This window comes from Pleurodeles waltl, chromosome 2_2 (genome assembly GCF_031143425.1).
Source record: "Pleurodeles waltl isolate 20211129_DDA chromosome 2_2, aPleWal1.hap1.20221129, whole genome shotgun sequence".
Lineage (NCBI taxonomy): Eukaryota > Metazoa > Chordata > Amphibia > Caudata > Salamandridae > Pleurodeles > Pleurodeles waltl.
The window spans coordinates 642,500,882-642,527,533 of record NC_090439.1 but is presented as its reverse complement, the minus strand read 5'-3'; the positions used below and the strand labels follow the sequence as shown (position 1 = coordinate 642,527,533).

The window sequence follows — 26,652 nt, the reverse complement described above, 5'->3', positions numbered from 1 at the left end:
GGGCGTAAAATGAAGTAATGTAGATACATGTGTATAGGCTTAATAACCGCATGCGTACTAATAATTGTAGCAATAGTTCTTGGAATGCATGGTAAAAGTGAGAGTGAGACGAATGATGCTTCTACTTCTAAACCTATTATCGTTACTGAACTAACAGCTCTGAAGAGACTCGAGCAAGACGAGAGACACTTGCCTGATAAGAAGGAACTTTCATCTAACGTTTTCTATCGCTTACTGAGTGAGTATGTTGAGACCATGGATGCGAAAGATTGTTATGTGTGTACACAAATACCTACCTCAGTAGTGGAAGGGGTAACGTATCACAGCATGCCTCTTACGTATGGAATTACATGTAGTATAGTAGCTTCCAGATTTTATGCTCAAAAGGACATTCATTATTTCTATACTAATTACGATGTTACTTTTGCATATGTCCCCATAATAGGGCACCTAAGTAAGATAGCTCAAGATTATTATGCCAAATTAATGAGGGAATTCTTCGAACCGATGTCACCTTTTCACACAGCTCACGCACATAGAGAGAACCTTACATGCTTGCTTTCACCAGTAGAAATAGAATTTTTAGACCGCACTGATGATAGGAAGAATGAAATGAAGGAGAAATTAGAGAGGGAATTACACGAAAGGACGTCTGTAGATAATTATGCTTTTGCTGCAATAAAGACACAAGGGAAAATAGCTTTAGATACATTGCATGTAGGAAGATTTTGTATACATAGATTTCCATCATATTATGACACAGTTTTTGTGGGAACAAGTGAATGTAAACATACGTATGCATTTCAATCTAAATGGACGTTCATGCTGAATGGACAAGACCCAGTTATTCCTGGAGTATATTATATTTGTGGACTCAACGCCTATTATCGTCTTCCTAAAGGATGGTATGGAAGGTGTTATTTGGGAATAGTGTTCCCAAAGGTTTACCAACTAGATGACTTAAAGAAATTTCCAAGGCTGTCTGAATCACATCATGTTCAGAAAAGGGAGACAGCTTCTGGTGTGGTAGGAGATATATTTGGAGCATTGATTCCTTCAGTAGGAGTCATATTGAATTCAATCAAAATATGAAAGTTGTCTACTATTGTGGATAACATGCTGACAAAGTTGAACTCGCTGCAGAAAGAGCTATGACTCTTCAAAATCGGCTTGCCTTAGACATTCTTTTAGCAAAGGATGGCGGCGTTTGCAAAATGCTTGGCACGCGTCACTGTTGTACATATATACCAGACAACAGTGGAAAAATTAGAACGATGCTTACAAATTTAACTAAAGAAAGTGTAGATTTAAAGGAATTGAAAGAACCCGGAGTTTGGGAGAAAGTTGGAAAAGGATTTGCTTCTGTGGGAAATTGGCTCAGCAACGTTTGGAACGGATTGTTACTAAAAATAGTAAAGGGAATATTGATAATATTAATTTGTTTATTAGGCTCTTGGGGAATATGGAAAGCTTTCAAAATGATAAAAGCGAGGAACAAAAGAAAAAGAGAAGAGAAAATAGAGAACAAAATGGTGGAAATATATAGGGAGAAGTCAAAAGGGACTAAAAGAAAAAGGGAATTGACTGAAGTGCCAAATTACTATACAGAATTTTAATGGAATAAAATTTGTGGGTAGATTTGATGTGATGACATAATTAGTCATCAGAGGAGGGATTGATGACGCAGAAAAAGAAGGTCCGACATATATTCATGTATACCGTGTAATCAATACATATAATGAAGTGTGATTTTAATAAAGAAATAATGTACGAGGGAAATTGTGCCCTCAGGTTAGTTAGCCATCATTATAAACAAGCTTTATTAATCACGAAGTATTAAAATTGTAGTAATCCGTCATAATCGCAAATGTATGCTATGATTTCTTGTTTGAAAACTGTTTTGCTTAGCTTAAATTTAGTACAGGCTTTGGCCTAGTTGCTTGGTATCAAATTCTAACTGCGTGATTTTTTTCCCTTGAACTAATGAAACATATATTCTTGCTTGAAGTTGTATTTTTCCAGTAGAAACTGGCTGGTACACTTATCTCCAAGGTTTCGTGCTAGGCCGGTTACATCCCCTTTGATACAAGGTCAGTCTCTGCAGGTGTGGACAATGAAGGTACAGATAGTAAAATAATTGGCAAACCATGATACAATTTGTGTTCCAAGGCTCCAAGGACAGTGTATGCATAAATGAGCGCTAGTAAAAGACAATTTTTGATTGGACAATTTGAAGCCAACCTATGAACCCTCCAATGGAAGACCCTGCAGAATTTGGAATGTTTCTTACTTAAACCCACCGGACAAAGAGAAGTCAGCCATTTTCCTCGATGCCAGTTTGAAGCCTGATGCCAGACTCCATTTTGGACGACACCCTGATGCCCTTTTCTCTATCTGAGAGACGGAGACTTTAAGAATTCTCACCCTAGAGACTTTAACTTTGATTTGCCCCCGTCTTGCCCATGCAGTAACTTTGCCCCATTCTCCTTGCCTCTGCAAGGAAACTTGCCCTTAACTTTGCCCCTTTGAAATTTGCCCCATGCTGATCAACCGGTAACTGAAGGACGAAGACTTTTCTTGAATGCTGATTGTATTTGGTAAATATGAAAGGATAAATGTATTATGCATTGTGTTTTTCCTTTTAGGTACCAACTGCTAATTTGATAGAATCCTAGCTAGAAGTTTTCCAAATTTGTGTTGACTAAATTCGTTTTGCATGAAGTCCCACATGCCAATGCTAATTAGAGGTTAGTCGAGGTATTCATTCAATGTATCATGAAGAATTGAAATCTTGTTATGCTGACCGAATGTATGCAATTAGTCAAATACAGTTAGTCACATTGGTGATTTGCATTGCTATAACAGAGTGTATCATCATTCAGATTTTGCGTAGATTGCGTTTCTTCCGCCGTTATGGAAGCTAGTAATGTTCATATACATATATCAATTGGTTTTGAGACATATATATATTGTGCTAGCTTTGTTAATATAGGGAAATAAATTCACTAACTTTTAATAAACTGGTGTGGTTATTCATGACTGAAAGGTCATGGTGCGCCGAAATACCAACTGTTATTGATTTCTGATGTGTTATATTGATCTATTAATTGAGTATTAATTACCGATTACAGTAGTTATTGATTATTGATCTGAGTGACTCGACTATTGAGGATGAGGAGAGCCCGTCTCGGTTAAAAGATTTACCGACCTCCTACGTGTCCAGGTACAGGTAATTTATAAGGGCTGGACGCGTTATCAGTACCCAGGCCTCATTAGAGTGGCTGTGTGTTGGTCCTCACAGGTTAAGCAGTGAAATAGGTTCAGCCTTGTGGTACCCACTCCCGATGTTGACATCCCTTAGCAAATGAATTTTTGATCTGGGTGTCAGCCACGCCTGATTTGTATGTCTTTGGGTCAGTTCTCAGTTAGAAACTGTACAGAAAGAAGAGGGAAACCCTCATGATGAAGGTTGCTCCTGGTTTCACTTCTGATAGTGACTGCTTCCTGTGGGGGCTCCACATACGAGAAACAAGCTTTTTTCTCTTCTCCTTCAGGGACAGGCACCGTTCTTCAGGAGGTAGGCAGAATTGTAGACATTAGGCAGACCGTCAGCTCCTCCAACTTATAGTGCAGACTTCGGGTGATGTTCCTTCACCTCTGGGAGACTGGCTATCAGACAGACACTAGCCCTGATTAAACTGCAGCTTTTCAGGTACACTGCAGAAAACTCTTTTCCTTGATGAAGACAATATTAGAACTGGAACAGACACCGAGTCCCACTTTTATATACATTTTCTGGTCATGGGGAGTGAATCCATTGTCTCACACTTTGGAACCGGTTTGGGTTGGCTCTCCTTCATGTATCCTTTTTAGGCCCCTCTCCAGATACATCATTTGAGGAAAGGGATGCTTCTCACACAGGTAGTACTGGGCTGATTCAAAGCAGAAGCACCCTTACATGAGAACAATGAAGTGTGAGTTCTCTGCACATGCTGTCATCAGCCTTTCTAAAGCAGTAATCAGGGATAGACAAAAGGCCTGACCCGGCTATGTCAGCTTTCTGACCTTGAAGAACCAAAACTACACTTGCCACAACTACCATCCACCAAACGGCAGTACTCAGGAACACTTACACTTAGCCCCTTGATTACAATGTCTTCATGGAATTCCTAAAAGCATCCTGTTTCTATTCTCCTCGTTTTAGTTTATGGATCTCCACCCTGCAGCCACAGGAATGCAGGAAATACATTTCCACTGTCTGGGGAAGCTGTTTTCAACCCCACATCTTGTGCCATGCTAAACCAGGACTCATGGGTGTTAAAAGCCGGGGAACAAAAAACATGCTGAAGTTCTGAAGGTGAATGAACATTAAAGATGTCTTTAAAATTCGATTTTATTTTGTCACATTTAATTTCTGTTTAAAGACAGAGGTCGAATGCCTGACTGTCTTTCAGAAGGATTGCAGCTTATTCTTTAAAAATAGAAATTGGTGTATACTTTCTCTGATTGAAGTGAAAGGATTTTTTTTAAAGTGAACTATGTGACACTCATGCTGGGGTAGGAGAAGTATGAAAGGAAAGGTGGTAGGATGTCAAATGTTTTTTCAACATATGAACTGTACAAATATTTCAAACTATATAAGCAGATAGGAAAGCATGATGATAACAAGCATTTTAATAGGACCAAAACAAACCAAGACACTTTACTTGGTGATGTGCAAATGATTAGTATTTGCAGAAACATGATTTCCAAGCATTATCATGTTAGCAATATATAGTTTTATCAGTAAAACTGCACGTCTGTGCAAATTGTGTTCATCAATTCCATGGAAAATGTGCTGTTGGAAAATGACTGTGCTACCACACCATGGTTTAGTACAGGCTACGTGCCACAACTTTACCACTCTCCCACTGAATGGGCGTGGCTCATATACTAACATGTCTTTTGTGGGACACTTGCATAAATTCAGTGATGTAACACTGATGGCAGCACCCCCACTCGGATAATTATTCCAGCACCTATACCAGGGGCATCCAAAATAGATCCCACTGGCTTCAGTATTTAGACACACTAACACAGTCCTTCTACTACACATGTAACAAAGGCTCAACGCAGTTGAGCAGCATCAGGATTGGCTGGGAGTGCCCAGCCAGGGTCCTCCCAGGCAGACTGGGAGCCTGTACAACTATGTTGCTAGGCTGAAGAGAACCCTGTGCACATGTGTGTTTTGCCGGCCCGAGATGGCAAGTCAAACACACATGCGCTCTGAGGGCAGTGAACATCACCCCCCTGGCACCGCCCTTTTCCCCCCAAAATGACCCTAAACAAAGTTTATGATCGTTTTTTGGAAAAAGGTTTGCTTCTGCCGCTGCTGGCAGGAGGGGGAGGGTGGGGTGATGCCCCTCCGCCCTTATGGAGGAGCCACCCTTGCTTAACAATATATATTATTTGGGATCAATATTGCATTCCATATCTACTTTACTCACATAATTTACTGATTTTAGCACTTTTGTCACTGTTGGAGGATTAGGAAGCATCCAATTTATAAAAATATGCCTTCAAGCCAAAATCATCATAGAAAAAGACGAGGTTCTTCTATTAGGATTGCATGCAGATATTGAGCAGAATGTCAGTTACAAAAATGATTAAATAGTGGCTTACCTTGATTTCTTCTGAGAAAACTCTGGATACTAAGTACATACTACCTCCAGTATTTCACAAGCACAGGACAGCTCATGAACATGCTTTCTTTGTTGGCGTTAATTAACCTCCATTGCATTGGGGTACTGTGCCTTTATTAATTGTTTCCACTTTCCATGGCTTACCATAAGGAACAAGTAGGTCAATACAGAGAGAGCCTTTTCTCAGATATAGGGGACAGCAACAGTCAATGGCTCTATCTACTATCCATATTGCTTTAAAGCTACAGTGCTTGTGCATGCATAACCAGTAGAAGAGAATTAGGGTGCTGAGGCACTCAATCACATTGCAGAAGGTAAGATGAGCTGCAGCATTCAGTACTATCAGCAGCCTATTAATAAGATATTCCAGCAATCTGAAAGACTATCAAAGTCTGGAATACAGTTTTCTGCGAAGAAAGTGGAAGAGAAATACTTTGGAAAATGGCCTATTTATGCAAAGCAGAAAGAAATAACCTGTGAGATCTGAAGTATAAAAGATAACTGGGCATAGAACAAAATGCCCAGGTGTCTGGTGCACAATGAAGATGTGTGTGTATATCTCCCAGCTCGACTGACCACCAGGCTAAAGACCCTTTTAAGGATTGAATACCAAATGAAAGGATCTCAGTTTTAGCTGAATTAAGTGCAAGGCTGTTGTTGGTCATCCATTTGGCCAATGACAACATGCAAGGAGAAAAATGCTCTTGAGTAGGACTGATGCTGTCTGCAATTGATATCATGAGCTGTGTTTCATCTGTGTAGGACATAGTTTTGAACCCTAAATGATCTGATAAGAGCAGATAGTGGAGCAATTTAAATGTTAAATAGGGTTGGGCTAAGTGACAAGCCCTATGGTACTCAGCACGTACACACAACAGTTTATGGGTGGAATGCTTGCAGCAAGTCACAGAGAAAGGACAATAACAATTTCAGCACTGACTTGCAAATTCCAGTATCAGCCATTATTGTATGATCATGGAGTGAGAGACCACATTGAATGCCAAGCAGAGATCTAGGAGATCAGTGGAGCTGAGCTTTCTTGGTCTAATATGTTTCACATAATATCTCCCATGCCTAAGCACACAGTCCTAATGCTATACTGGGCCCGGGCAACTGATTGAGATTCATCTAGAAGAATGTTGACCCATATGGTAAATGAAAAAAAAGATTTTTGAGTGAAGTGAGTACAACTATATGATTTCCCAAAGCCTTAGTGAGGTCTTGACAATACATGGATTGTGACACTTTTCAGATACTTTGGCAGCCTTCAAATGAAGTTTGTACATGTAGGGGATATCTGACAGAAAAAAACAGTGTCAGAAAGGCTTATCCATCTCACATACTTCTCAGGGTATACACCTAAGCAATGCAATTAATGAGCCATATCCACCAAATTTTCAAACACATTAACCACTTCCTCAAAATGAACATTTTTTTTGAGGAATAGCTTGGCCACCGCACTTGACCTATTCTTACAGCTTTACATGAAAACACACTTCACAATAATAAATCTGACCTTGCGATCGAAATTGATTAATCCTTTCATCTGAGGCATAATGATGTTTGAAAAAAAACATATTGTAAGCTCATGAAATGCCATAGAAAATGGCATAAGACAAAATGTATGGGGAAGTTATTTTCCCCTTCTAATGCTATTCGAACCTGTAAGTATAAAATCCGGACCTTTAAATGTTCTTGTTCAAACTACAAGTTCATTATTGTAACACCCACCCTCTATGCTCCTACCTTGAACGTAAACTAATTTTGGACTGCTCTCACATCCTGACTGCATTCTCAAGTTAAGATGCCCAAATGATGATGTAACACTTTGAACCAAAGTATCAAAATATTGAAGGCATGTGCCCGCCTCCTCGCCTGAGGATTTGTCCATGCACATATAAAACCATAACTAAATAAAAAAAATAAGTAAATTATGATCAATGGGTGACAACATCCGTGAACTTTACGCAGTCCAGGGGCCCACAAAGGGTATGTGACCTTCATTTCAGCCCCATTAATATGTAGGTCATTTACTTCACTGCCAACATATTGCTAGCATATTTAAATTGTTTGCATTTTGAAATTACTGAATGGCACCATCAAAGCATCAGGAAAATGGCCTTTATGGAAAATCTATGCTGGCATTAGGATTATAAAAATGTAACTATGTTACATAGCAATAATTTAAAATAACAGTATCTTGCTTAATTTAGGGTTATGGTCAAGGTTACTGTAATTAGAATTAATTGAAAAATAATCCAATCCAAATGGATTATGCATAGGCTATCCTGTTCTAAGTTCAAACCTTAAATAACTGAGAAAATCCGACTGAAAGGGAAACAACCCTCTTCAAACATGAAAATACTGATAAACACACGTACAACCACAAACTAATGAGTCATTTTTTATTTCCTCTGAAGGGGCCAACACAATGTAACTTTATCGTGCAAGTTATCAGAAAGAAAGACTGGTCTAAGGTTATTCTTCTTGAGGTTTGTTGTTTAGAGGTGTTCCTAAAATATGTTTTCTTCTTCCTTTTGCATCCTCTAGTTTTAGAGAATCGGATTAGAGGTTCAGACTTAGGTCCGATGTAATTATTTATTACACTGTAAAGAATCTGGGAATATTAAAATCATGTTTATCTTTTGGCAGTGTTTAATTCATCCACAGATTGGTGAAATGACTGACTCATGGGAATCTTGGCCAATATGTATTATTACATTTACCCACATATATAGAATGGATAAAACCTTTTGATACATCAGCCCCATTTTCTACTATCAGTAATGTTATCAGGTCAACTGAAAAATACCCCAGACTTCATGCATTCAATGCAAGTTGTAGTGCCAGGTACCTGTAAAACATGACCTAAGACTTTCCACAGACCCTGAACTGTGACCAGGAATTTGTTCATTAAAATATTTGAATATAGCACTCTTGAGTTTTTAATCCATTAATAAATTAGAAACCAGACAGTCCTGACAGAAAGGTAATGAGATGTGAAAGAGGGTAACAGGATGTAGGTGTGAGTGAAAGTGCAATACACCAACTTTCTATGCTAAAAACAGTCTAACATAAATCTATTGGACACACTAGCAAAGGGAACACACTGTATACACTGCATTACTTCTCCTTTAAATTAAATATTTACTTTATACCAACCCCTGCAAACAAATAGCATTGCTTTACAGACACTGGAAACACACTATTTTCTATTTTGTGGGCAAGACAGATGAATAAGTAATGATTTCAAAAGGTTTGAAAAAAAAAGAGAAAACACTACTGATATCCATAAATAATAAACACAGAAAACAGGACAGCCTAATTATGGGTTAGTTTAACAATACTATTACTTATGGTTTTAATTATAGCTAATTACATTTAAACAAAATTACGCTAACAATTAGGATTAAGGTTAGCATTAAAATATTTGAACATCATTACATTAAAAAATGATTATATTCATTTAGCCATAAAATAAGATTTATAAATATTTTAATTTAAATCTTGAAAATGCAATTATCTACAGTAATGGATTACGTAGTTGAATGACAATGCAGTCACAGTTTTGAAAAAACTTTATTGCATTTGATTTGATAAAAAAATAATGCATAGGTGGGGTTAGTTTTCAATAATAATAACAGATATGTTCACCTATATAAATTTAATTCAATTAAGGGTTAGAATTAGTATTAGAAGCAGCTCACTTATTTTTCTCACTTTAAAATAATAAATTTAATTCAATAAGGTTTAGGGTAAAAGCTAGTATTAATTAAACGTTATCCACATAGCTTCAATTTACATTATGACTAGGGAATGGCTAGGTAAATTTTGGGGTTAGTGGTGGAGGGCAAAGCGAAGACAGGAGGAAGTACATAGGACAAAGTAAAGGCCATTTTAGTGTAAAGGATGGGACAAAGTAAATAGAGGTGACCTACAGCAGGCTATAAGGTAGGGGGAAGTAAAGTAAGGACATACAACCTTAAGATGGCAGAGGGTTTTGATATGTGCACAGCGACCTATCAGGTGCCTGGAACGTTTGGCCAAGAACTTGTTTCCTTTTTATACTTGGACAATGTCACTTGCTTGGCTGATGTCAAAGCCAATCAGGATGACTGCACACCAAGAATAATATTTTAATTGATTATATACTGCTTTTAAGGATTCAATCTACAAAGGGCATAGTGCATCAACCCTCAGACAGAAGTGAGCCGCATTTGTAGCCATTCAGATCAACTGCTAGAAACACCTCCTTAGACAACTATGGCCCTCATTTAAAAAAGTAAAACTAGAGCACAGCACATAAACTGTCCTATTACTGGAAATATGGACAAGTTTTTGCTGTTTGTCTGAAACAGGAAACATAGCAAAAAGTTAAAGAACAGGTGGCAGAAACTATATCTGTGAGTCATTCCTCATAGTACCAAAAAAACTTCTAAATATGGCAGTAATAACTGCTGGTATTAGCAGCAAAGCTTCACTGTTGAATTTATAGTTTTATTTCTAAGCGTATATATTGGTGACTTATAATGCTTCAAATACCACTGTTTGCTATTTTTAGACTGTGAGTAGAAGATGTAAGCATTACGTAGTTAAGCAGACAAAAAAAGGTTTGCTGTCATGACTCAGGAGGAGTAGTTATGGGTATTTTGTGTTTCATTTAGCACGTGCATTCAAATAGCTGTGCATGATTTTTTAGAAAAACAAATTCATAAAATTCCTGTTCAACCAAGATTTTCAAGATGAATGGAATTTAACATTTGTCAGAAACCAATCCATAGGATGTCGTTTTAAGATTGCCTCTTACATTAATTGAAGCATACATACCATTAATCCTGAAAATTGGATGTCCCTGTTTATTATTATTACTTTTTGCTTAGGTCATTTTCTGCTTCCATTCCAATACTATCAAATGTTTTTTTAATTTTTTAAATAAATCTGTTCCAGCAGGTTAGCCGTACCAAACTCCTGTCCCGCATTCAACTACATTTCTTCTCTGCCACTTTCCCTGTCTCTCCATATTACTTTTTCCATCTTCCCTCCTAGTTTTCTTGGGTAAGGGGTATTCCCTAACTCTCCTGCGTCAGCATTTTTAAATGCTATTTATTTTCAATCTCCACTAAGCTTCTCCTTTTCCCCACTTTTCTCCTCATGGGCCCCTTCTCTATTCTCACAGCTCCCTTTAACCCTTTCTCTACCCAACCTCCAGTTCTGGTTGTCTACTTGCTACCATCTCTGTTTAAAAATTAAAGGTATGTTCCCTAATCAAGATTTGCTATGGGTCCTACATTTTAAGTGAAATATATTTATTTATTTATTGCAGGATCTTTCCTGTAACCAAAACTGCACTCTCTTAAATTGTTTTTCCACCACACATTTTCAATTATTTGGGTTCTTAGAAATGGGAGTTTAATATTTTATAATTCTATTGATATACATACTACACATGCAAAGACACAGGAGTAGGAAAGGGTGTGTATATCACAGTTTGGGAAAGGAATAAGACTAACTTGACTAATCTTTCTTAAGTCAGAATGTTCCTCCTTGTTACTCAATATGAGGTTAGTCTAATTAACTCCTAGATTGAGGAAGCTAGAAACATTCTTAAATGTAAAAGCTTGGTTTTGCCAATGCACACGCAGAGTGATGCAATCTTTACACAGAGGTGTAACATCAACCAAAGCCTTCAACATTAAACATTAATAGAATGGATCCAGAAGGTTGAAGGGACGAGCATTATAGAATGGATCCAGAAGGTTGAAGGGATGAGCAGAAAATAAACACAAAGTGCTCTGCAGAGGAAATGTTTGCCAGCTGATGGAATGCAATTCTACTAGACGTGATACCCCAAAATGTCAGGGGTGGTGGAAGTGGTCTTAAGGCTGACTCTTATCCATACTCTAAGCCCTTCAACAGCTTTCTGCTTACTGGTGATGGAATCAAGGAAGGACGAGCAGTAAAGCTGCAGTAAATAAACACGATTTCTAAAAAGCCCACTTTTCTTGTATTTCTTGGAGATTGATCACTTCATGGTTCCTGACACCAGGGGTCACCAACTGCAGTGGCAGGAGTGGCAACATTTAAACAAGGGATACCGCTGCAACCTTGTCAACTCCCTAACTGAAATCAATGGAGCATCTTTGTTTGTTTCAGCCTCCCATCATAAGAATGTGGAACTTCAGTATGGAATGGTATGTATTAACACTTTATATAGGGCAACAAATAGCTTTAAAAAAGCGTCTTGGTGCTGGAATAGCATAATAATAGTGAAACATGGTTGCATGCTATTGCACCGCCCTCCCCTACATCATGGGTGCCTCTGTGGCATGTGTTACATCTGCTATGATGTTCCTACCATGGTAAGCATTGCATTCATTTCACCAGTACAACCGCTATCTCTACATGAATCCTACCCTTTAACCTATATCTAAGCTATATGTAAGCCATATTTTTATTTTTCTGAATTATTGTTTTTGTTTTAACAGTAACCCTTTTAGTTTTGGACTTTGCCATTTAAATGTACAGGAATCATTTTTTAAGACATTTATCAAAGAAAACCTCTAGTAGGTTTTTACAAGAATGGATTAGAAGCTGGGATTTTTCATGAGGCATAAAAGCATCAATAATTTAAGGGACATATAAAAAAAGACAAGGACCCGCTATTGGGCAGTGATTACAGACCAATATCCTTATCAAAGGTGGATGTCAAAATCCTGATAGAATGATGGCACATATGATAGGAGATTGTGATAAAATGTATAGTTGGTAGGGATCAAGTAGGTGTTGTGAGAGGGAGATTTGGCCATGATAACCTAAGATAATTATAAACTATTGAAAGAAAAGTGAAAAAGGAAATGTTTTTTCTATTCACATTAGACACTGAAAGGGCTGTCTGGAATATAAACTGGAACTTTATACATAAATCGTGAAGAAGAATGGGGAAACATCCTGTGAACCTGAGTTATAATTTGAAGTTTCAAAGGCACAGGTCCTACTGAATGGTAGCCAATCAAACCAATTGGATGTTAGATAGGGCAGAAGAACAAGGTTGTTCAATAGCTCCATTACAAATTGACACTGATTTAGAATGATGTGATTTATGAGTTACTTATTTAATAACTGAACAAAAAAATAACCATTAAGTGCATTCAATTCATGTAAAATGGATTTCTTTTGATGACTTCTATTATTTATTTACAATTCATTTAGCATAATAATCTAATCCCAACCTTGAATAGACTTATCTAATAAACACTATCTTACTCTATTATCCTTATTATTACATTTGAATATTTTTTAATTAATATTAAAACTGTAATTAATAATAACCCAATTATAGTTTTATGTTTTTCAGTGCCCTTTCCCCAATTTAATATTATTGCTGGACTTTGGTGGTGTGAAGCTCAACGATGTGAGCTTCAATATTTTGAATTCCACAATGTTGGAGAGTAGCTGTAGATGTATGTCCATGTTGTGCCCATGATGTAGTGAACAACATGCCATACAGTCTCATTTGCACTTTACTTGTATAGAATACTTCACTTCATGCAGGCAAGGCTATTCTAAAACCACATTGCTAGTCATATCACTTTCCAGTTCAAGCAAGTAGTGTCTGTTTTTTCTGTGTGGGTTCAGGTGAGAACCAGGCTTGCAATTGCAAAGTTTGTTCCTCCCACGGGAAAGAATGAAAATGTTTGTGACATCTGAATGCTAGCTTGTGCTGTAGGACAAAGATTTCCAGTGGAAGCGGCACTGTTCCCACACCAACCAAAACCCCAGGATCATGGCAAGAGTTTTGAAGTATGAGTGTGGGAGGGGTAGATGGGTGGTGTGCATATGCATGCCTGTGTGTGGGTGTGTGTCTGTTCCCGCACAACATTCAACAAGAACAAATTTTACCCAATTGTTTCATTCATGCATGGTCCAATTATCCAGCAAACAAATCTTACCATTTCTGTTGCTGACAGAGAGGCTGATTTTCTGTAGTTCCCCTAGTTCAACAGCATAAACAGCCACTGAAAAACACTAGAAAACAAAGCACAACATACATTACCAAGAGTGAATCACTGATTTGTACCCACTCAGGAAAACACAGAAGAACACAATTACTTTTGTTAAGCATTAAGTTAAATCAGCAATAGGATGGCACCTTCTGTGTTTGATGTCATAGAGTAGTGGTTCTTAACCTTATATGACTTTGGTGAATACCCACTGAATCACAACAGGAAGCCATGGATATCTGCCTAAGCAATTTCTACAATTTGAACATCTAAACAATACTAAAAAATACAGGAACAAGTGTAGGTCAAACAAATGGCAAAATGTATTAAATATTTTATTTAATTCACGAATAACAATGCAAAAATATAACATTTCATTCCAAATGGAAGGTTGGAACTTTTCAAGACTGAGTTTTATTTCGATGATGTGATATGATAGACTCTAGCATATCATTTTGTCCTTTTTGCTTCCAAGGCATGCTCTCATTTTGTCAAATCCTACCACTAGTTCAACTGAGGCCATCAATCATCCTTACTAGATTCCTTTTGCTGTACTTGCATTACTCTCATGAACCAAGAAAAGGATACCAACAGAGAGAGCCTGATTCACAAACGTAAATTTCAGGTATGTATATGTTTACACTTAATCAGTAATCACAAAACTGCATTTTAATAGTGAGTTTATGAGTGTGGACATTCCACAGTTTGGACAAAGATCCCTGCAAAAAAAGTCAGGCTTGTCCTACCCAAAGCGTAAACCTACACAAACCTGTACATTTACCTTTGTGAATGAGGGCCTTCATTTTCATCCTTACCATCTATGAAGTATTTAATATGTTTTATGTAACTTTTTTATGTACACATATGTTATTAATCTGCTAATATTATTTAATTTTCTAAATTGTAGTGGATCCCCTGAGTAGGCATTGTGGACCAGCAGGGGTCCTCGGATTCCTGGTAAAGAACTGCTACCATAGCACCTGAAGGCTAGCATCTACACCTATTGTAGAGGCTTTTATGGAAAGATTACTTTTGCTATCATAAAGACTTACTATGACAAGGAGTAGTGCACTTGTAACTGACAACCGGTAATCATCTTATCATGCACAAAATAAAATACCTTTTAGAGCAACAGGCTCACATCTTTCTAATGGACACTTCTGACTAGAATTAGTGTTTTTTCATGTTTTACTTCTTAGGAGTGTCTGAGGGGTGCCTGTCAAGGATCTTACATGCTCACTGCACAGCTTTGGCAGCAGCATGTCAAATAAACATAACTAAACTCCTGTAGTTTCTGTATGAAACACTTGAGGGCCACATGATGGTCTCTGGGTTGGTGTGCAGAATATCCGCTTAGGTTATATTAAGATGAATCAATATGAGTGTTAGACTTTTCATCCTTGGCGTGGTCTCCCTTAACTTTTTGCCTCTGTTCCCCAGGTTGTTGATGTGTGCTGGACTCTGATTTTGCTGTTTTTGTTACTCTTGGCACTTTACCGCTGTTAACCAGTGCTAAAGTGCAAGTGCTCCTTTACAAAATGTGTATGTAATTGGCTTACCCATGATTGGCATACTTGGTTTACTAGTAAGTCCCTAGTAAAGGGCACTAGAGGTGCCAGGGCCTGTAAATCAAATGCTACTAGTGGGCCTGCAGCACTGGTTGTGCCACCCACATGAGTAGCTCTGTAATCATGTCTCAGACCTGCCACTGCAGTGTCTGTGTGTGTACATTTAACTGTAAATTCGACTTGGCAAGTGTACCCACTTGCCAGGCCTAAACCTTCCCTTTTCTTACATGTAAGGCACCCCTAAGGTAGGCCCTAGGTAGCCCCAAGGGCAGGGTGCAGTGTATGGTTAAGGTAGGACATATAGTAATGTGTTTTATATGTCCTGACAGTGAAATATTGCTAATTTTGTTTTTCACTGTTGCAAGGCTTGTCCCTCTCATAGGTTAACATGGGGGCTACCTTTAAATCTGATTAAAGTGTAGATTCCCTTTGGGAGTGGATGGACATGTGGAGTTTGGGGTCTCTAAGCTCACAATTTAAAAATACATCTTTTAGTAAAGTTGATTTTAAGATTGTGCGTTTGAAAATGCCACTTTTAGAAAGTGAGCATTTTCTTGCTAATACCATTTCTTTGACTCTGCCTATTTGTGGATTCCCTGTCGGGGTCAGTTTGACAGTTGGGCTGGTTGCACCTCACACTAGACAGTGACACAAAAGGACTGGGGTGTAGTCTGCATTTCCTGATGAGCCATCTGTGCTAGGAGGGAGGGGAGGAGTGGTCACTTACACCTGAAAGGGCTGTGCCTGTCCTCACACAATGCAGTCTCCGACCCCCTGGTGAGTGTCTGGGGCCTAGCCTGGGCAAGGCAGGATTTTGCATTCAAAACAGATTTTACTTTGAAGTAGGCCTACTTCAAAGGAGAAATTGGGTATAAGAAGGGCACCCCAAACCACATACTTTAGATCACTTCTGGACATCAAGAGGAACCTCTGCCTGGAGAAGAGCTGAACAGCTGAGGAGAAGTGCTGCCCTGCCTGTGACTGTGCTTTGTGGAGCTATTCTGCAGTTGCTGCTTCTGCCAGAGTAAGAGGGCAAAGACTGGACTTTGTGTGCCTTCTATCTTGTGAAGAAATCTCCAAGGGCTTGATTTAGAGCTTGCCTCCTGTTGTTTGAAGTCTCAGGGACAGCAAAGACTTCTCTCTGCCAGCACCTGGAGTTTCTTGAGAGACTCCTGCTCTGACAAGTGGTGCCCTATCCAGTCCCTGGGCCCTTGAAAGGAAAGCTGGTGGAAATCCAAGGAAATCGACTTCGGACGACTTTGAAACGATGCTGAATCCGGTGATGCCGCCTGCAACTGACTCCATGATCTTCGCTGGAGCGCGACGACCTTCGCAGGCCTGATGCCGCTGCAGCCCCGCTGAAGTCCGCGACTCCGTGGAAGTCGCCGCACCACGTCGTAACCGACACCGCTCGAAGTGCGTGGATTCAACATTTCGCACAGACGCCACGATCCCCGACTTCGCGCATCGACTTGTTTTCACTCTTCACCAATGGTACTGTACTTGGGGGTCTACGCAACCCTGTGTACGGCGCCGCTGTGTCGGCTTGTTGAGAACGACTCCGTCACGATGCTGTGTTAACGCCTCATCGAAGCATTTTGTGTTTCTAAGCGCTATTTTTGAGTTTAATCTTTAAAAATTCATAACTTGACTGGTGTATGTCGGATTTTTGTCGTTTTGGTCTTGTTTTGTTTAGATAAATATTTCCTATTTTTCTGAACTGGTGTTGTGTCATTTTGTAGTGTTTTCATTAAGTTACTGTGTGTGTTGGTACAAATACTTTACACCTAGCACTCTGAAGTTCAGCTTACTTCTCTGCCAAGCTACCAAGGGGGTAAGCAGGGGTTAGCTGAGGGTGATTCTCTTTTACCCTGACTAGAGTGAGGGTCCTTGCTTGAACAGGGGGTAACCTGACTGTCAACCGAAGACCCCATTTCTAACATTGGTGATCAGCGGTTGGGATTTGTACTTGTATTTGTACTTGACATTCAGTGATTAAGTTTACATTACTATTTTGAGTGCAGACCCCTACGTGCCCACATACTATTTGTCTTGTGATTTTAGCTGTTTCTCTTTGGGACTGTTTTTGTTCTACTTCCAATATTGCTGATCCCTTGATTGACTTTTCTTGAACTTCATTTGGGAACTTCTTTTTCTGCCTTTGGAACTTTGCACTTAAACCTCTCATCATGTCTCAATCTGGAGATGCATCAGTTGAAGCTGCCTTTGGCGTAGAGAAATTAGAGAGCTATACAAAGGCTCAGTTGAAGCAGTTTTGTAAAAGTTTTGACTGTCCCATTAAGAGCTCATCCAAGAAGGAGGAGCTGCAAAAGGCGCTGAGGGCCTGGGTGACAGCCACAGAAGCTGAGGAGCACACAGAGGATGAGGAGGATGAGGATGGAGAGGGGCAATCCATTCACAATGGTATAGTTGGTGGACCTGTTATACCCAGGGAGAGAGTCTTTAGGGCCGGTAGCAGTGTGTCCTCCAAGGGTCTGACCCCTGAAGAGTTACAGGACAGACAGGCAGAGAGAGAGGTCCAGTTGGAGATGAAAAAGCTCAGTCTAAAGATGGAGTGGGAAAGGGAGAGAGAGAGGGAGGAGAGCAGCCCTTGAGGAAAAGAAGATGCAGCTGGCTCATGAGCTTAACTCAAAAGAGTTAGATCAGAGGAGCCAGTCTAGTAGAGATGGTGGCAGCATTACTACAGTGCTGCCTGAAAGAAGAGTACACATACCTAAGGATCTTGTGAAGGATTACAAGAGGGAGGATGACATATACTTGTGGTTCAAGGGGTATGAGTCTGCTCTCCACATGAATCTGGACCCGGAAGCTCAGTGGGGTGCGGGTCTGTGGAATCACTTTGAGGTAGAGGGGAGGGATACACTGACAGCCTTAGGGGATGCTCAGAATCTCACCTACACTATCATGAAGGATGCCGTACTCACAAGGTATGACCTCACCCCTGAGCAGTATAAGGATAAGTTTAGATCTTACAAGAAAAAGGAATCCTAAACATGGTTGGAATGTGTAGATTATTTTTGCAGGTCACTGGATGGTTGGGTGAAGGGCAGTAAGGTAACTACGTATGAGGGGCTTTACAATCTGATTGCTTGGGAGCACTTGTACAGTTTATGTTTTCCAGAGCTGCACCAGCACCTGATTGATAGCAGGCTGACTGATCCCAGGAAGCTTGCGCAGGAAGCGGACCGCTGGGAGAGCACCAGGGTCCAAAAGAGGTATGGGGAGACCACGCCAAGGGTGGGCAGGGTCCCTCTCAGAAGAAAGGGGGGGGTAAGGGTAAACAGGGGGAGTTCTCTAAAGGGCCCCATACTGATTCCCAGGGTAAGGATTCCCAACCCCCCAGTGAAAAGAAGCCATGGTTCTCCAAAGGGAAGTCAGTGGCAGGTGGTCCCCCACGTAAGTGCTATGCATGTGACCAAGTGGGTCATGTGAGAGGGGACCCCAAATGCCCCAAAAGTACACCGGCACCCACTGGTGCGCCGTCCCAGGGTTTGGACAGTGTAGCGCTTGTGGAGGAGTTGGTTTCAGGTGAGTGGGAACCAGCTGAAATGACCCTTGTCTCACTAGGGGACAGTGAGATGATCCAGATGAACCTTAGTGCCTGAAAACACTAAGAAGTACAGGCAGTGGGTGGCCATCAATGGACAGAGGGTGGAGGCTCTGAGAGACACAGGAGCCAGTGTGACTACAGTGAGGAGTCAGCTGGTGTCTGAAGAGCAGATAGATCCCCGGGTACTTCACCAAGTAGTTGCAGTGGACAACTCAGAGCGCCTCTGCAGAGTGGCACAGGTTCCCTTTGAATGGGGGGGTCTCAGGTTCCTTGAAAGTAGCTGTGAGTCCAACCATGCCTGTTGATTGTTTGCTAGGCAATGACCTGGAGGATTCCCCTTGGAAGGAGGTGGAACACAGGTCTCACTTGGAGATGTTAGGTCTGCCTGTTGGGCATGCGTATCCACCCTGTCAATGGCAGCCTGTCAGGGTGATCAAGAGCCCCTGGAGCCTGAAACAGTGGCCCAGGGGACCGCCAAGAAGAGGAAGGGCAGGGGGTGTGGGAAACCGGTCCCTGAAGTTCCCACGGCCTGGGAGGAGGCAGAGCCTGAGGGTGACGCCCCGGAGGCTACAGGGGAGCAGGTGGCTGAACTGGGGGAGGTCCCTGAGCTGTCGCAGTGGCAGCAGGAAGGGGGGCCCACCAGAGAGGCATTCTGGGAGGCACAAAAGGTATGCCCTACTCTAGAGGGGCTGCGGCAGCAGGCTGCAGCCCAGGCGGCTGGAGAGGAGCCAGGATCACACCTAATCTACTGGAAGGATGGCCTCCTGTATTGCGAGCCTAAGGTTCCTGATACTGGGTCAGCCCGTGTGCTGGTGGTACCCCAGTGCTTTAGGGCCTTCCTACTGGGTCTGGCTCATGATGTGCCTTTAGCTGGACACTTGGGGCAGGGCAAGAGCTTTGACAGGCTTGTCACCCACTTTCATTGGCCCCAAATGCAAAAGCACTCTGACACCTACTGTAGGTCTTGCCAAAACTGTCAGGCAAGTGGCAAGAGTGGGGGGAAATGTAAGGTGCCCCTCCAACCTTTTCCTGTAGTTAGTACCCCCTTTGAAAGGGTTGGTATTGACATTGTGGGGCCTCTGGATCCCAAGACAGACATGGGCAGCAGGTTCATCCTGGTCTTGGTGGACCATGCCACCCGGTATCCAGAAGCCATTCCTCTAAGGACCGTCACTGCCCCTGTGGTAGGCCGTGCCTTGATGGGAGTTTTTACCCACATGGGGTTCCCCAAGGAAGTGGTATCTGATAGGGGTACCAACTTCATATCTACGTATATGAAGTCTCTGTGGAAGGTGTGTGGGGTAATGTACAAGTTCACCACCCCTTACCAACCCCAAGGTAAATGGTCTGGTTGAGAGATTCAACCGCACCTTGAAAGGCATGATCATGGGCCTGCCAGAGGCCCTGAGGCGGAAGTGGGACGTCCTCTTGCCATGCCTTCTGTTCGCTTACAGGGAGGTGCCTGAAAAGGGACTTGGCTTTAGCCCCTTTGAGCTCATCTATGGCCACCCTGTGAGGGGACCTTTGAGTCTGATGAAGGAAGCTTTAGAGAAAGCTCCTAGTAAACCACCCCAGGATGTATTTAGCTACATGCTGGTTTTAAGAAACCAGACTGCCCGCTTCAGGAGGCTCGCTCAGGAGAACCTAGAAGCAAGCCGTGAGGATAATCAACGGTGGTACGACCGGAATGCGACTCTGGTCGAGTTTCAACCTGGTCAGAAAGTGTGGGTGATGGCGCCAGTGGAGCCTAGGGTGCTCCAAGATAAGTGGACTGGGCCATTTGAGGTGGTGCAGCGCAAGAGCGAAGTCACCTACCTGGTGGACTTGCGGTCTCCAAGGAACCCTTTAAGGGTCCTGCATGTCAACCGCATCAAGCCAAGCTTTGAGCGGACTGAGCTGTCAATGCTCTTTGTGACAGATAATGGGGTGGAGGAGGAGAGCGAGCCTCTTCCTGACATCCTGTCTGCAGGAGAAAAAGATGGGTCAGTGGAGGGAGTGATCCTCTCCCCCTCCCTGACTGAGGAGCAACAATGTGACTGTCGCCACGTGTTGGGGCAGTTTTCCTCACTGTTTTCAGAAAGTTTACAGGGTGACTGACAGGGTCAGGGCATGCGTTAAGGATGAGGTATCCAAAATGCTTACCCTAGGGGTTATTGAGCATTCCAGCAGTCCTTGGGCCAGCCCAGTGGTATTGGTCCCCAAAGCTGCTGCACCTGGTGCCACTCCAGAACTCAGGTTCTGAGTGGACTACCGGGGACTCAATGCGGTCAGCAAGACTGACGCACACCCCATTCCCCGAGCTGATGAGCTCATTGATCGGTTGGGAAGTGCCAAGTACCTCAATACGTTTGATTAAAACATCTGGGTACTGGCAGATTGCCTTAACTTAGGGGGCCAAGGAGAGGTCAGCATTCTCTACACCAGATGGACACTTTCAATTTAAACTGATGCCATTTGGGATGAAGAATGCCCCTGCCACCTTTCAGAGGTTGGTCAACCAGGTGCTGGCAGGACTGGATGAGTTCAGTGCCGCCTATCTGGATGACATTGCTGTGTTTGGTTCCACATGGGAGGAACACCTGCAACTATTAAGGTGAGCAAGTGCCAAATAGGGCAGGGTTCGGTGGTGTACTTAGGACACCAGGTGGGGAGTGGCCAGGTGGCACTTCTACAGCCTAAGATTGATACAATTCTGGCTTGGGAGCCTCCCAAGACCCAGACTGAAGTGAGAGCCTTTTTAGGTCTCACAGAATATTACAGGAGGTTTGTTAAGGGATATGGTACCATTGTTACCCCCTTAACTGAGTTGACTTCCAGGAAGCAACCCAGGAAAGTGATCTGGACAGAGGCTTTCCAGAACGCTTTTGATGCCCTGAAGGCTGCAATGTACACAGCACCTGTGTTGAAGGCACCTGACTACTCCAAGGAGTTTGTTGTGCAAACAGACGCCTCAGAGCATGGTATTGGAGCAGTACTCTCACAGCTTAATGAAGAGGGCCTAGATCAACCCGTAGCCTTCATTAGCAGGAGGTTACTACCCCGGGAAAGTAGGTGGAGTGCCATAGAACGTGAAGCGTTTGCTGTGGTCTGGGCACTGAAGAAGCTAAGACCCTACTCACTTCCGAGTTCAGTCCGACCACAGGCCCCTCAGATGGTTAATGCAGATGAGGGGGGAGAATCCAAAACTGTTGAGGTGGTCCATTTCCCTACAGGGGATCTACTTTACGGTGGAACATCGTCCTGGTACAGAGCACGCCAATGGCGATGGTCTGTCCAGGTTCTTCCGCCTTAGTGAACTCACATGAGGTTGGGTAGTTGCTCCCCACTTTCAGCTGGGGGGGACACGTGTTAGACTTTTCATCCTTGGCTTGGTCTCCCTTAACTTTTTGCCTCTGTTCCCCAGGTTGTTGATGTGTGCTGGACTCTGATTTTGCTGTTTTTGTTACTCTGGGCACTTTACCGCTGTTAACCAGTGCTAAAGTGCAAGTGCTCCTTTACAAAATGTGTATGTAATTGGCTTATCCATGATTGGCATATTTGGTTTACTAGTAAGTCCATAGTAAAGTGCACTAGAGGTGCCTAGGCTTGTAAATCAAATGCTACTAGTGGGCCTGCAGCACTGGTTGTGCCACCCACATGAGTAGCTCTGTAATCATGTCTCAGACCTGCCACTGCAGTGTCTATGTGTGCACTTTTAACTGTAAATTCGACTTGGCAAGTGTACCCACTTGCCAGGCCTAAACCTTCCCTTTTCTTACATGTAAGGCACCCCTAAGGTAGGCCCTAGGTAGCCCCAAGGGCAGGGTGCAGTGTATGGTTAAGGTAGGACATATAGGGGGTCATTTCAAACCTGGCGGTACCGGACCGCCAGGGCTGAAATGACGGAAGCACCGCCAACAGGCTGGCGGTGCTTCCAGGGTCATTACGACTGTGGCGGAAGTGCCACGGTCGCACCGCCGGGGCTGGCGGTCTCCTGCCACAATGGTCCCGGCGGTAGTAATCCGCCAGGGCAGCGCTGCTAGCAGCGCTGCCCAGGGGATTACGAGTCCCCCTACCGCCAGCCTTTTCCTGGCAGTTTTAACCGCCAGGAAAAGGCTGGCAGTACAGGGAGTCGCGGGGCCCCTGGGGGCCACTGCACTGCCCATGCACTGGCATGGGCAGTGCAGGGGCCCCCTGGCAGGGCCCCATGCGGCTTTTCACTGTCTGCTATGTTGCGGCCGAGATCCCCGCTGGGCCGGCGGCCGGAAACCAGGTTTCCGCCCGCCGGCCCAGCGGGGATCTCTTAATGACCGCGGCGGGGGTGCGGCCGCACGGTGGTCAGATCTTGGCGGGCGGCTGTAGCCGCCCACCAAGGTCATAATGAGGGCCATAGTAATGTGTTTTATATGATCTGACAGTGAAATATTGCTAAATTCGTTTTTCACTGTTGTAAGGCCTGTCCATCTCATAGGTTAACATGGGGGCTACCTTTAAATCTGATTAAAGTGTAGATTCCCTTTGGGAGCGGATGGACATGTGGAGTTTGGGGTCTCTAAGCTCTCAATTTAAAAGTAGATCTTTTTAGTAAAGTTGATTTTAAGATTGTGTGTTTGAAAATGCCACTTTTAGAAAGTGAGTATTTTCTTGCTTGTACCATTTTTGTGACTCTGCCTGTTTGTGGATTCCCTGTCTGGGTCAGTTTGACAGTTGGGCTGGTTGCACCTCACACTAGACAGTGACACAAAAGGAGCTGGGGTGTAGTCTGCATTTCCTGATGAGCCATCTGTGCTAGGAGGGAGGGGAGGAGTGGTCACTTACACCTGAAAGGGCTGTGCCTGTCCTCACACAATGCAGTCTCCGACCCCCTGGTGAGTGTCTGGGGCCTGGCCTGGGCAAGGCAGGATTTTGCATTCAAAACAGACTTTACTTTGAAGTAGGCCTACTTCAAAGGAGAAATTGGGTATGAGAAGGGCACCCAAAACCACATACTTTAGATCACTTCTGGACATCAAGAGGAACCTCTGCCTGGAGAAGAGCTGAACAGCTGAGGAGAAGTGCTGCCCTGCCTGTGACTATGCTTTGTGGAGCTATTCTGCAGTTGCTGCTTCTGCCAGAGTAAGAGGGCAAAGACTGGACTTTGTGTGCCTTCCATCTTGTGAAGAAATCTCCAAGGGCTTGATTTAGAGCTTGCCTCCTGTTGTGTGAAGTCTCAGTGACAGCAAAGACTTCTCTTTGCTAGCAAGTGGAGTCTCTGGAGAGACTCCTGCTCTGACAAGTGGTGCCCTATCCAGTCCCTGGGCCCTTGAAAGGAAAGCTGGTGGAAATCCAAGGAAATCGGCTTCGGACGACTTCAAACCAATGCCGCTGCTGAATCCGGTGACGCCACCTGCAACCAACTCTGTGATCTTCGCTGGAACGCTACGACCTTCGCAGGCCCGATGCCGCTGCAGCCGCGCTGAAGTCCGCGACTCCGTGGAAGTCACCGCACCACGTCATGACTGACGCCGCTTGAAGTAGGTGGATTCAACGTTTCGCACAGACCCCGTGATCCCCGACTTCGCCCATCGACTTGTTTTCACTCTTCACCAAAGGTACTGTACTTGGGGGCCTACGCGACTCCGTGTCCGGCGTCACTGGTGTCGGCTTGTTGGGAGCGACTCTGTCATGACGTCGTGTTAACACTTCATCGAAGCATTTTGTGTTTCTAAGTGCTATTTTTGAGTTTAATCTTTAAAAATTCATAACTTGACTGGTGTATGTCGGATTTTTTTCGTTTTGGTCTTGTTTTGTTTAGATAAATATTTCCTATTTGTCTAAACTGGTGTTGTGTCATTTTGTAGTGTTTTCATTAAATTACTGTGTGTGTTGGTACAAATACTTAACACCTAGCACTCTGAAGTTAAGCCTACTGCTCTGCCAAGCTACCAAGGGGGTAAGCAGGGGTTAGCTGAGGGTGATTCTCTTTTACCCTGACTAGAGTGAGGGTCCTTGCTTGAACAGGGGATAACCTGACTGTCAACCAAAGATCCCATTTCTAACAATGAGTGTATCATCTGGTACTCTACTTGAATTATGCATAGGTTGGATGGAGGATGCTGTCAGTATCCCTGGACCTACAAAGGTTGCAATCAAACGTGTGATATTGGATGGTGCTGTTGTCAGTGATAAATATCTGTTGTGCACACATGAGTAAGTGAAAGAGTTTCAGAGAAGACTGATTTCCTTTAATAATAGTGTGCATTTTGGCTTTCTTTCTGAGATGAAACAGAGTTTTGAAACTGATGTCCTAACTAGCTGTGTTTGTATTCTTCTTTCCTGAACTGTGCAGTTGTTTGGCTAATTGTTGCACTCATGTGACCTGTATTTTTATGAGGAATGTCCTCAGCTTGACACAGCAGTACCCCGGTGTGCAGCGTCTAAAAACCAGCAATAACATTTAGCAAAAAACATGGGTGGGAGCATGTCAAAGGGGCTTTTCTCACAATTTCTCTCTAGACAGAAAGGGCCAGCAAGATTTGGCTGGACTGGGCTCCAAGGTTTTGGATCGGAATGAATTAAAATTTCACAAAGGAGAGGAATGAAGAGATTCAAAAATATCACTCTGCTCATGCTCTGGTACACCAATAAGTTGTGTACTTATTGCTGAGTTTTCAGAAGAGCATAGAACCTTCTCTGAAAATCAGTCCGTGTAATTTCAGTATGCCTCCATTACTGGCACACAGTAAGATACCTTCAGGTATGTGTTACTCACTTCTTTTGTATACCACTAAGGACGGTGATGATGCCAAAAAGGCCCTGGAGAACCTAGGATACCCCAGTGCAGTCTTAACTAAGACTGGGCATAGAATTCCACTCCACCGGCAGAACTTGCGGAATTCGGGCACTCCATGCTAAGCAAAGTAGCACGGAGTTCCTGAATTGCACTCTCCTGCGTGGAGCGGATTTAGTTCGCACTTGTGAGATGGGGTTTTGATGCTCTTTTGTGAGTGCGACAATTCTCCTGGGCCGCTAGTGCAGACGCGTTCTCTTGGGTTGCTTCAAGCCACGCCAACGGGCAAAACAGGCTGCTCGCAGACACAAACTCACTTATGAAGTAGATTTTCTAATGAAGAGCTTATGTGACTAGATTTTCTTCTCCAATGGACCCTGCAATTTGTTTTTCAGATTGAGAAGCCTTTTTTTTCTAAACAGGAAGGAAGTGTGTCAGAGTCTCCAACTTCCTGTTCCTATCCAGCAGGCTCCTCTCAGTGCTTTTTCCATCGCCTGGTCACCTTTCACTTGGATTTTAAGGTGGAAGGTTCACTCTTTTTGTCTCCTGGATATACTTTTGGATTTAAGGACTTTAGGCCTCAGTACGAGTTTGGCGGTCTCAGGACCGCCATGTTGGTGGTTGTCGTCGTACCGCTAACAGGCTGGCGTAGAAGACTGCCAAATTATGACTGTGGAGGTATTCACAACAGAATACAGCCAAATCACCATCGGTACTGCCATAGCGGTCTGGCTTCCATGGATGCCGGTAGCCACCTGCAGGCCGGCGGAGACCATGTTTTCACCGGACAGATTAGGAGGTAGCAGACCGCCAAGGTTTCTGCTGCGGTCGCACCACCTCGGAAACCCAGGCAGAAACAATCTGCATAAAAGGAGACACCGTCAGGAAGCCATATACGTCCGAAGCTGCCATGGAACCAGAACTCCATGTCATCCTGCTGCTCCTACTCACCCAGAGACTACGGAATCAACGCTGAAGACGGTGACAGCAACCGTAAGTTGACATACTTACCTGTGACTGTTATATAGTGCTAAAGTCTGTACCCTCACACAACATACCATCAGGAACAGGGGCCAAGGGTGAC

At 43.0% G+C, this 26,652-nt stretch overlaps 1 protein-coding gene across 1 annotated transcript in view; it reads right to left on the bottom strand.

Annotated features, from left to right (window-relative positions):
• The window catches only part of LOC138273698 (lipoxygenase homology domain-containing protein 1-like), a 504,427-nt gene that overhangs the window by 173,168 nt on the left and 304,607 nt on the right, over positions 1–26,652 (bottom strand). The window contains exon 7 of the mRNA XM_069218898.1: positions 13,631–13,706. Within this exon, the coding sequence (XP_069074999.1) occupies positions 13,631–13,706 (76 nt within the window). The remainder of the gene's footprint in view (positions 1–13,630; positions 13,707–26,652) is intronic.